Source organism: Panthera tigris, chromosome B3, assembly GCF_018350195.1.
Source record: "Panthera tigris isolate Pti1 chromosome B3, P.tigris_Pti1_mat1.1, whole genome shotgun sequence".
In the NCBI taxonomy this organism is placed as follows: domain Eukaryota; kingdom Metazoa; phylum Chordata; class Mammalia; order Carnivora; family Felidae; genus Panthera; species Panthera tigris.
This window is the reverse complement of record NC_056665.1, coordinates 121,790,444-121,802,730: the sequence shown is the minus strand read 5'-3', so window position 1 is coordinate 121,802,730 and position 12,287 is coordinate 121,790,444. Positions and strand designations below refer to the sequence as shown.

The window sequence follows — 12,287 nt, the reverse complement described above, 5'->3', positions numbered from 1 at the left end:
TTCCTCTCATCAGTATCCTTTTCCCCCAAAACACCCTACCACATGCCATGGTTCTAAAAGCTGACAACATATGATCCTTCCCTCTAAATGCAGATTTCAGTAATGTTGAAATTGTTATCCCACACCCAAGCCCAAAGCTGCCGTGTCCCTAAACAAGGTCAGGTATAAATGTTAGCAGAATTTAATGGGCACAAAAGGTTCTTACAGCAACCTCTTATCTGCAGGTAAGGACTGCTGGTGAACCTCCTATCTCTAAGTTATATAGGAGCCCCACTAGGGGTGTACTGCTCTTGACCTCTCTTCTCCCTCTCACTCCCCGTGGTAGGACGAATCAGCAATCAGAATGGTGAGTTGGGGAAAGGAAACATTTCATGCTCAGTCCACCCCTTCCACTCCCCTCCCTTTTTGGGATCTGTACACACCCGCAGGACACTGATACTCAGCCCTTCCCTGCCCTAAGAGGCAGGCTCCCATGTGAGAGGCTTGTCCTGTCACGAATGTGCCTGCGTGGCAAGTCTATCAAATTCAGGAGTGAAAGTTCAACAAGCCTACTTGCTCACAGACCCAAGACACAGGCACCAGCCCAGCATTTATCAGTAATAAAGCCGACATTTTGAGCTCTTCCTGGCAGAGACCTGCATCTCCTTGGTTTTGCCTCTCAGACAAAGAGGAAAAGAGTGTTAATTGTTACCTCCTCCGGCCCAAGTCGTAAGTACTAGAACAATTAATATGACACACACACATACTGCTGACCTGAAGCATCTAATACAACAGAAGCCCAGTGACCTACTCAGAAACAAGAAATTGGATTCGGCTAAAAAAAACTTCCCAGTCACAGCAGCAGCTGAGGTCCCTCCTACATTAGGACTCTGATTAACAAAGAAAGATGCACCACCTGTGATCTCACTCTTTCCCTATACCTCCCTCTCTCTCCCCCTGGTCTCCCCCCACCCTCCGGCTCACATGCTTCTACTCATTGTCTATAGTGCAGAAGCACAAAAAAATATTCAGTGACTGATGACTTTAAGCATTCTTATTCCCTGAAGGCTTGAAATATTTTACCCAAGAACTTGCCATAGCTCCCTACTACATCTGGTATAAAACTTGGCCTCTCGTCCCTCTGTGACCTAGCTCTAATTCTCTTTGCCACTATGCCCCTTCACTCACCTATACCCTAGTCCCCAGTAACATCGAACTAATCTCTGTTTCTTATAGACAATCCCCAAAATTTTACCCATCAACCTCAGCCAAAATCACCTGTCCACAGTGTTACATGTTTTAACCCTACCCCCTTTCCAAACCCAGCTCAAATACTTGCTTAACTCATTCAGTCTCACCTAGCTTGGGCCACTCTCTCTGCTCTGATATACCTCGGGAGTCTTAACTGTCTTAGGGTATATTAGGGTTGAACAAGTGTACATGAATATATTATAGATAATAAGAGGCAGGTTTCTCACTGTCAGAGAAGTTACACATAAGGAATGGGAGAAAGTTAAAATAAACTCTATGATGTTAGATTGAAATTGGAGATATCACTATGAACTCATGGTTTTTTAATAGATGAGTGTGTGTATGCATGAGTAAGTACACATACATATATTTCCTAGCCCTGTCTTCTGGGAGGGCCTAGAAACAATGGCACTCTGGGAGCAAAACACAGACCTAGCACCAACATCTTGGTTTCTAAATACCATTCTCCAAGAAAAGGAGCCAGGGCTCTTTGGAGAAGTGATTGATCCTGGGGCTGGGGCTGGGGCTGGGGCAAGGAAAATACAAGAGGAGTCTGGGGCTTAGAAAGATAGGATAGTGCTCACTATTAACAATAGCCAAAGTAGGGAAAGAGCCCAAATGTCCATCGATGGATGAATGAATAAAGAAGATGTGGTAAATATATACAATGGAGTATTACTCGGCAATCAAAAAGAATGATATCTTGCCATTCGCAACAACGTGGATGGAACTAGAGGGTATTATGCTAAGTGAAATTAGAGAAAGACAAATATCATATGACTTCACTCATGAGGACTTTAAGACACAGAAAAGATGAACACAAGGCAAGAGAAGCAAAAATAATATAAAAACAGGGACAAAACATAAGAGACTCTGAAATATGGAGAACAAACAGAGGGTTACAGGAGGGTTGTGGAAGGGGGGGATGGGGTAAATGGGTAAGGGACAATAAGGAAATCTACTCCTGAAATCATTGTTGCACTATATGCTAACTAACTTGGATGTAAATTAAAAAAAGAAAAAAAAGATAAGATAGTGCTCAGTAAAGAATTGAGACATACAAAAGGACACAGGAATCAACCTGAAAGAGCTCCTAATGACCAAAATTAGAATAATTGGAACAATGAACTGATGATTGCTTTGGATTGGTACCTGTAGAATAAAATAAATATCCATGAGTTCACAGTGACAAAAATAATTAAACAACTGAAGGAGGGGGCGCCTGGGTGGCGCAGTCGGTTAAGCGTCCGACTTCAGCCAGGTCACGATCTCGCGGTCCGTGAGTTCGAGCCCCGCGTCAGGCTCTGGGCTGATGGCTCGGAGCCTGGAGCCTGTTTCCGATTCTGTGTCTCCCTCTCTCTCTGCCCCTCCCCCGTTCATGCTCTGTCTCTCTCTGTCCCAAAAATAAATAAAAAACGTTGAAAAAAAAATTAAAAAAAAAAAAAAAAAAACAACTGAAGGAGAAGGGATGGTTCACAAAAGAATGCCAATTAACAAATGGAGAAATAAGGAAAATAGGAAATCATTAATTTGTTCATCAAAACGATAAGGAGTCGCTGAGGCAACCCTTGTGCACTTTGATCTCCTCTCTGGCTAGATTAAATAATCCACAGTATTTAATTAAATAAAGCTTCTCACCTCTTACAAATTTAGCTGAGGCAAAGGTCACGGCCCCCACTTTACAGACAGGGAAGTACAGGTGCTTGGTGGCAGATCATGAGCCTAAGAACCTGGCTCCAGGGCCAAAATGGCTCAAATACTACTCTGCACAATGCAAACCTCTCCTCACCCTATTTAGACCTTGGAATTTCTATTTCATTTCTTTCTTTGAATTACCAGACCTTTTGTGATCAAAACCTTAACTGTGTTTCAAGATCCAGCATGCTTCTTATGCGGTGCCTGGGTGGCTCAGTCAGTTAAGCACCTGACTTTAGCTCAGGTCATGATCTCATGGTTCATGAGTTCAAGCCCCGCATCAAGCTCTCTGCCCACTTTGGATCCTATGTCCTCTTCTCACTCTGCTCCTCCCTTGCTTGCACTCTCTCTCTCTGTTTCTCTCAAAATAAATGAATAAACTTTAAAAAAAAAATCCAGCATGCTTCTCCAAGAATCCCCAATGTATCAGGATTCATTTGATTGTAAGTAACAGAAAACTGATCTCAAACCATCTGGAGCAAAAAAAAAGAATTTTCTGGCACATATAACTAGAAAGTCTATTTCAGGCTCAGCAAGATCTAGGGACTCAAATGACTACTTCTCTCCACAATACTGACTCCATTCACAGACAGGTTTTCCCCTCATGGTGGCAAAATGGCTTCCAGCAGCTCGAGTCAACATCCTATACCCACAGCTAATACAGCAGAAAAGGCAGTGTCCTGTGGGGGATACCCCCAAAAGTCCTGGACCTGATGTTCACTGACCAATACTGGTTCAAGTGCCCGTCCTTGAACCAATCTCTAGGACCAGAGGAATGGACTCTATGGATGACCTAAGTCAAGTGCCCCCTCTTGGAGCTGAGGATGGGGTGAGCCTCACTCAAACCTCATGGTGACTACATGAAATATGAGTGGGTCCCCAAAAGAAGTTTTGGATGCTACTTCCCAAAACAAGAATGGCTCTTGAACTGAAAATTTAATGTATGTCTACCACACCCCAACCCCTTGGTCAGAATCAACGCAGTCCCGCCTCCTCCAGTCCAGTCTGGACATCCATACCAGCTGTGACTTCTTTCTGCCTGTGGACATACTGGTTCACACCTGTCATCTCTGTTTATAAGCATCCTGGACACCGAGAGTCTGGTTCTCCAAAGCCCTGGGGCTTTGCCACACCCCCTCAGCTGCCCAGCAAAGTGCCACTGAGTCCCTAAAAAACACTACTTCACTTTGACTCCTACCCCCTCCTGATGTGAAGCTGAGTCACTGAGATACCAGCCAGATGAGTGCCAACCTTGAAAGTGCTTCTCTAAGTCACTGTCTCTTGGCTCTAGCATACTCCGGGACCTGGGGACACTGGCTTGACAGGTGAGATAATTATGTTTTACCCTTCACTCATTCTTTTATCAGTCACGAAGACAAGAACAGATAAGTGTTCCAATGGAAGAACACACTCCTGCAGTATTTACTCGTGCTCTTTAGTGCCAGCCAGCTCCCCTTCCCAGGCACAAATCCCAGGGACCAGTCTGCACCCCTGTTATCGGTGCCAACTACCACATGCTGCCCTCTTGTCAAATATCACACTGCACCTTCCTTCCTGCAACCCCCAAAGTCGTCAGCTTCTCCAGGAGCTGCGGCACCACTGTCTTTCAGATGACTCACACGTGAGGGCAACTGTTTGCACATCACCCATCCCCTGTTCCTCTGCAGAGCACTTGCCCCTGTGTCTCGGCCTGGCCTCTGTGCAGAATGTCACTCTGGGGGCCCCAAGGCCCGGAGCACTGGTTAGATGGAGAAAGAGGGGCCGGGAAAAGCAGAAGTTTGGCATTAAGTCCCAGAAATGGAGGGCTTTGAGATTTTCCAATACAAACTAACATTTCATTCATTCATTTGTTCAACAAACCTTTATTCAGGACCTACCGTGTCTGAGGTACTGCTGTAGGTGCTACAGACATGGAGATACACAGACAGACCAAGTCTCTGTCCTCATGGGAGAACATCTCCCAGTAGACATCGGACTTACTTTTGAAACCTGCTGTACATTTACATTTCACAATGCACCCTCTCAGATATCTATATAATCTGCAATATGTGGCATAGCCAACTGCAGTCTACAGAAAGGAAAATGGCAGCTCCAAAGGCTAAATGACCATCCCAAAGACAGAGCACAAACTCAGGTCTTCCGAATACAAACCTAGCACCCTTTCTAGGTCCTCTCCCAAGGAAGGAGCTAGCAGGGTGCAGCCTGAAACAGACATTAAGTCAACTCAGTCCTAGGCATCATCTCTAGAAGTAGAAAATATGGAAAAGATGAGCCAATCCCTGGCCTAAAAGAATCTATATTCTAAAGTGAGAGACATGTAACCAATTATCATCTTTCGTAGGAATAAAGGCGACAGAATGATTAAATTCAAACAGGAAGATATCTCTGGAAGGATACACAGGACAAGATGATCATCACTCCCAGGCAGGAAAACTAGCTATGTGAAGAACAGCAGGAGGAGGATCATTTTCTATGTTCAAATGTTTCTATGTTCAAACTTGGAATCGCATGCCAGGTGAATCTAGTTCCCATTAAACAACACTTTGAGGACGCAATCAGCCAAATCCTGAATATGCAAAATTCTACAGGACAAATGATCTGCTTTCTTCAATAAGCAAATAGCTCAAAAAAGGAGGGGGAGGAGGAAAGAGAGATATTATAGATTGGAGAAGATTTTGGTTGCTGTTTCCTAATGCAATATATGCCACTTCATTTGGATCCAGATTGCAATGAACCAACTTTAAAAAAAAAACAAAACATTCTGGGGACCAGGGATATTTGAGTATACTCTAGATATTAGAAATTATTAAGGACAGGGGCTCCTGGGTGGCTCAGTCGTTAAGCGCCAACTTTGGCTCAGGTAATGATCATGTAGTTCGTGAGTTCAAGCCCAGCGTCGGGCTCTGTGCTGACACAGCCTAGAACTGCTTCAGATTCTGTGCCTCCCTCTCTCTCTCTGCCCCTCCTCCACTGACGTTCTGTCTCTCTCTCTCAAAAAATAAACATTAAAAAAATTTTTTAATTAAAAAAAGAAATTAAGGACATATTATTAATTTTGTTAATTAGGAGTATGGTATCATAGTTTTTTTAAGGTACTTATCTATTAGAGATACAAAGTGAAGTAGTTACAGATGAAATAATATAATGCCTAAGATTTGCTTTTAAATATTTGAGCAAAGGGGCTCCTGGATGGCTGAGTCGTTAAGCATCCTACTTTGGCTCAGGTCATGATGTCACAGTTCAGGAGTTCGAGACCCGCATCAGACTCTGTGCTGACAGCTCAGACCCTGGAGTCTGCTTCAAATTCTGTGTCTCCCTCTCTCTCTGGCCCTCCTCCACTCATTCTCTGTCTCTCTCTCACAAATAAATATTTTTAAAAATTTAAATATTTCAGCAAAAATAAATGAATGAATAGAGAGTAGATGACACAAGATTGGCAAAATGTTGATAATGTCTGAAGTTGGATGACAGTTCCATAGGGTTCATTATACTATTCTCTCTACTCTTGTTAATGGTTGGAATTTGTATAATGAAAAGTTTAAATAAAAACTTTAAAATTAATTACCCCATCCACCAGGAATGATTGAGAAGGAAAAGTGTCACGGAGGAGAGGTATTTGAGCTGAGACCAGAAGGATGACTAGAGATTTTCTAAGGGGCCAAGGGCATTGCAGGCTGAGCAAAGACATACAGATCTATCACAAACCTCTCTCTGGAGGAACCAAAAGTATCTACACTTGACCCCAAACTCAACTCACATCCAAAAAAATGCCCTCTTGTGTGATGCCCCAACTCATTTCATTGTAGCATCAAAATCAACTGACTGTTCCAAGTGAGGAGACAGGGAGTGGGGTCAACAGCTCCACTCAGAGGCCTAACAGGAAGCCCCAGTGTAGCCTTGAGAGGACAGGAAAGCAATTAACCTCTTTCAACTGGGTTTTGCCTGACAAAGCACTTCAGAAGCCAACTGAGTTATCTCAGGAACAGAGCCTTCATCCCTCCTGAGTCATCCCAGACACCTTGTGCTCCCCAGAAACATACACCAGCCTCCCCAACAGTGCCTTGTAGATTAATAACCTCAGTATCACAGGATCCAGCTTGATGTCAGCCTAGTAGCCTGGCCCATCAGCACAAAAACACCTCCAATGAGGAAAGATCCTCTGCTCCTTGCCTCCAAGCCTCCAGCCTCAATCCTTGCACAGCCCCTGCCCCCCTTCAGCTCCACAAAGAAAGCTCGCTGGCTTGGCAGGTACTTCACGACTTACCACCCAGTCTTGGCCTGGCTCAGCTGGGCCCGTGGTTCCTTACCTTGGATAGAAGCTGCAAGTACTCCTCTGAACCATAGGGGACACTCCTCAAGGAGGTGAGATAGTCATAACTGATGACAGCTGTCTGTGAACCAAGGAAAAGAGAGGCTTAGCACCTGGACATTCAATATTGCTCATCCACCCGGTCCCGCAGCTGCCGGCCCCTGACAGAGGCAGTGTGTCTAGAGAAGTAGACAACCCCTCCGCTACGATGCTCTGCCCCCAGATCTTAGCCTGGCCGGCTTCCTCCTGTCAGTCAGAGCTCTGCACAAATGCCACCTCTGCAGAGAGCCCTAATCGAAGGCTGCCCCACCCACCAGGAACTCTCAATTATTCATCATAACAAAATTATCCTATCCGAAATTACCTCACTCATTTGTTTCCTGGTAGGTGGACTATCTCCTCTTTGCTAGAATTTCAGCTCTATCAAGACAGAGGCTTGTCCTTCCTGCTCATCACTGCATCCCCAGCCCCTTTTTACAGTGCCAGACACACAGGTAAATGCTCAGTAAAGACTAGTTGAACGAATGCTGTTGGATAAACGTATTACCACAAGTAAACATCGTTTTACATTTATGTTTGCTCTAACAGCCTAAGTTTTGATTCTGGGTCCCTTGGCCAAAAGTCTAGGAGAAGTCCCCATGTTCTTGGTGAAATCAGGAAATTACAGGCTTCCAGATATCTCAGACATGGAGGAGGCTTGAGGATTACCTAGGCCAACCCTTCATTTTTAGAACTGAGCAACTGAGGCCCCTGGAAGGTAAGAGGCTTACAAGGCTGATACCTAGAGGAGTCTGCTCCCTTGTCTACACTCCCAAAGCTTTATTCCACTAGATATAAATGTGTTGAGCGCCAACCGCGAACAAGAGTTGGTCACTGAACAAAGCACAAGGCCGATCAAGACCAGAGCCCTGGCCTTCAAAAAATGCACAGCCTAGTGGCTGGTTTATAAATCACTGGTAAATGCCTTCTTCCCTCATTCCCAGCTACAGCTGGCCCTTGAACAACATGGGTTTGAACTGTGCGGGCCCACTTACACGTGGGGTTTTACCAGTAAATTACCGTATGGTACTGTAAATGTATGTTCTTTACGGTTTTTTTTTTTTAACGTTTATTTATTTTTGAGAGAGAGTGTTCCCATGTGCGAGAGAGAGGTGGGGGGAGAGGCAGAGAGAGAGGGAGACAGAGGATTCGAAACGGGCCCTGCACTGACAGCAGAGAGCCCGACATGGGGCTCAAACCCATGAACCATGAGATCGTGGCCTGAGCCGAGTCAGACGCTTTATCAACTGAGCCACCCAGGCACTCTTTCCTTATGATTTTCTTAACAACATTTTTTTCTAGATTACTTTATTATAAGAATACAGTATATAATACATATGACATACAATGTGTTAATCGACTCTTCATGTTATCTGTAAGACTTCCGGTCAACAGTAGGCTATTAGTGGTTAAGCTCTGGGGGAGTCAAAAGTTATACATGGATTTTTGACTGCATGGGTGTCAGTACCCTAACCTGTTGTTAAGGGTCAAGTATATTCAAACCCCTAAGGTTCCATCAAAGCCTGCTTCCCCTAGGGCACTCATCCTGACTCCCGGCCTACGGGTCTCACTCTTCTGTCTGAGGTCCCGTAGCAATGGTCACCTGAATCACACATCTTGATCCGATCCATGGCTTTAAAACAAATCCATTGCTTTTTGACCCATTTACATGAGCACTCCTCAACCATCAGCTCCTTCAAAGCTGGGTGTGGGTAGGACGGTTCATTTCTACCTCTCAAAGCCTGTAAAGACCACACTGGGCCCCCAAAAAGCACCTGATAAACACTCAGGAATCATTTCATACTCTATGGCCTATCTATTTATCTATTTGTCCATTAGATTCTATGACTAGCTAGGGAGAAGACTTCACAACACTGAGTATTAAGGAAATGATCAGAAAACAACCCAAACAGACAGCACACAGAGTATATCTATGCCAAGGGGAAGAAAGGATGAGTTCATCCTGCAGCAGACAGAGGAGGCAAGAAAGCACAAAGCATGTGGCAAATGACCCACAAATGGGGCAGTTATACATGCATGTTTGGAAGAGCTCCTTTCAGCAGAGTTAGGAGGACATGATTCAACAGGGAGGATGTTCCTGAGCCACTGGAGAAAACTTCTAATGGTGAAATATTCAACTAAGATGCTCTTTTTTTTTTAATGTGTATCTATTTTTGAGAGAGTGTGTGAGTAGGGGAGGGGCAAAGAAGTGGGGAGGGACAGAAGATCCAAAGTGGGCTTTGTGTGGACAGTAGTGAGCCCGATGCAGGGCTCGAACTCACAAACCATTAGATCATGACCTGAGCCAAAGTTAGACATTCAACTGATTGAGCCACCCAGGACCCCTCAGATTAGATTGAGGGTTGGAGGGGAGCCCCAAAGTTTTCCAAGGCCCAGATGTTCTGAGTATGAGCCCTGCATCAGGAACCACTCACACTAGCACACTGAAAAGAAAGTCAAGTTTTCTGGTAGAGTTTAATTAAGGCTGCAAAGTCTTTCCACATACATTTGCTGAGGAGCACCGGTTCAGGTCTGTCTCTAAAATTACATACAGAATCTAACATGTCAAAGCTGCAGAACAGAGACCCTGTGCAATCCCATTCTATTTTGGCTTAGTATGACAGAGGTTGGGCGTACAGGAATATAGGTGCCTGAGGGTGCACACCCATGCCTGTGCTACTGTACAGAGGGAGTTTTGCACAAGGAAGGGCACACATGCAGCTCCACACGTGTGGCTGGCATGTATATCTGTTACATGTACAAACACCTGCAGGTAATACAGCAGTTCCTCTGCCACCCTGACAATAAGAAAAACCTACCGTTGCAACTGCTCTGCCCACCCTGACAGCACCAAAGTCATTAGGATCCAAGTACTTGTTGCTGTAGAGGAAGAAGCCAGAGGCAGCAAGAGCCATGCCGGTCCACGAAGCAAGCTTGAGAGCCCTTCGGGCCATGTCCCCAGACCCTGCCGAAGAAAAGCAGAGAAAAGGAACAGTTGAGTTCCATAGTTAGTCGGACCAGGATTCAAATTCAGGTTCCGCCACTTAATAGATTACACAACCTTGGGTCATTTTCTCAATCTTGCTGATCTCTGTTTCCTTGTTTTTGGGGTAGCTACCTCAAAAGTCGTTGGGATAAAATGAGATCATGTACATAAAAGGCTTAGCAGAGTACCTGGCACAAGCCAACTCTCAAGGTCATTTTTCCTTCCACAGTGCCAGGCACCATTCTAGGCACTGGGGACAGAAGGAACAAAACAAAGTTCTTGCCCACATGGACTTACACTCTAGATGGGACAACAGATCAGAAGCAAACAGACATATATTAGAATAGCAACTGGTATTAAGTACGGAGAAGAAAAAGAGGGTAAGAGTTAGGATGATGAATATGTGACAGAGGTGCTATTTGAAACAGGGGAAGTGGCAGAACATACTAACCACCGTTACTTGTAACTATTATTTGTACCACCATGCACATATAGGCATCATTAGCCCTCCGTGCCCAGGTCTGAAGTGCTCAGGCCACAGTCAAAATGGCAGCTGGTCAGAATCAGCCAGATAAGCTCTCAGTGTCTGGCTGATTTCCAAAATATTTATTTCAGTTAGAGTAAACTCCTCCCTGTCTAGATTGTGAGCTCCCTGAAGTTTTGCCTGAAGGCAAACACCATGACTATTAGTACACCGTCCACTCACAGTCTTGCAGGATACTATGCAGTTAGGGATTCGATGTCCACGTGCTGATTTGATCTGTTCAACCAAACATACTCCCAGTCGGTAGGTTCAAGTGGGCTCAAGGCTCTTTGATACCCTTCCCCACCCTACTTGTACCAGCTCAGCCCACCAGGTGGACTGTTGGAGCATTTGGAGGTCACTGTACCCAATGGGCTGCTTCCTCTTCAATTTCTGGGAACTCTATATCAGACTAAAATCCTCGACCATAGCTGCAGGTACCAGGGGAGAAGTCCCACCCAGGAGAAGTGAATCACCAAGTCATCCACACGTGCAAACCTGTATAGAAGCAGCAGGAAGATTCAGGCCATCACTGTTTGCTCTGCTTTGGACTCAGTCTGTGACCATCCCCTCCCTGCTCTGTGCCTCTGTTTCCTCTTTGTATGAAAACTATTGCTACACACAGTCTTGTCTTCATTTTCTTTAAAATGTATTTGTACTCATGCCTCATAGTATAGCCACAGATTTTCTTAAAATCTTTAATTTTATTTGAGTGAAAGAACACGAGTGGGGAAGAGGGGCAGAGGAAGAGAGAGAGAATCTTAAGCAGGCTCCATGCTCAGCACAGAGCCTGACACGGGGCTCAATCCTACAGACCTGAGCCAAAATCAAGAGTCAGAGGTTCAACCGACTGAGCCACCCAGGCATCCCACAGATTTTTTTTTTTTAAGTATTCACAGGTACATCTTATTCCATTCTTCTACTTTCAACTTAAATTTATACTGTTTCTTTAAACAACATATAGTTGATTTTTTTCTTTTTGCAATTAATATAACCTATGTATTTAGACTTAATTTTAGCATCTTCTTCTATGTCTTCTATTTTTCCTACCTGTTCTATTTCTTTTTCTCTCCTTTCTTGACCCTTTCTGGACTCAATAATTTTTATAATTCTGTTGTTTTTCTCCTTTGCAGTCTTCTTTTCCTAATCCAACATTTCTAAAGAATGGTCAGAGGAATACCTGTAAAAATACCATTTCAAAAATGCAGATCTCAGGGGTGCCTGGCTGGCTCAGTGGATAGAGCGTGAGACTCTTGACCTCAGGGTTGTAAGTTTGAGCCCCATGTTGAGGATAAATTTAACTCAAAAATAAAACCTTATTTATTTTTTTAAAAGTTTATTTATTTCGAGAAAGCATGTGTGCATGCACAAGTAGGGGAGGGGCAGACAGAGACAGAATCCCGAGCAGGCTCTGCGCTGTCAGATCTCACGGGGCTCAATCTCACAAACTGCAAAATCATGACCTGAGCCAAAATCAAGAACTGGAGGCTTAACCAACTAAGCCA

General features: G+C 44.5%; 1 protein-coding gene across 3 annotated transcripts in view; it reads right to left on the bottom strand.

The window, feature by feature from the left end:
- ADCK1 (aarF domain containing kinase 1) overlaps positions 1 to 12,287 on the bottom strand; it is a 149,327-nt gene that overhangs the window by 98,763 nt on the left and 38,277 nt on the right. For all 3 annotated transcript variants that reach the window (XM_042990239.1, XM_007095005.2, XM_042990240.1), the window contains 2 exons: positions 10,093 to 10,238; positions 7,233 to 7,316 (listed from right to left, as the gene is read on the bottom strand). In XM_042990239.1, the coding sequence (XP_042846173.1) occupies positions 7,233 to 7,316; positions 10,093 to 10,238 (230 nt within the window). The remainder of the gene's footprint in view (positions 1 to 7,232; positions 7,317 to 10,092; positions 10,239 to 12,287) is intronic.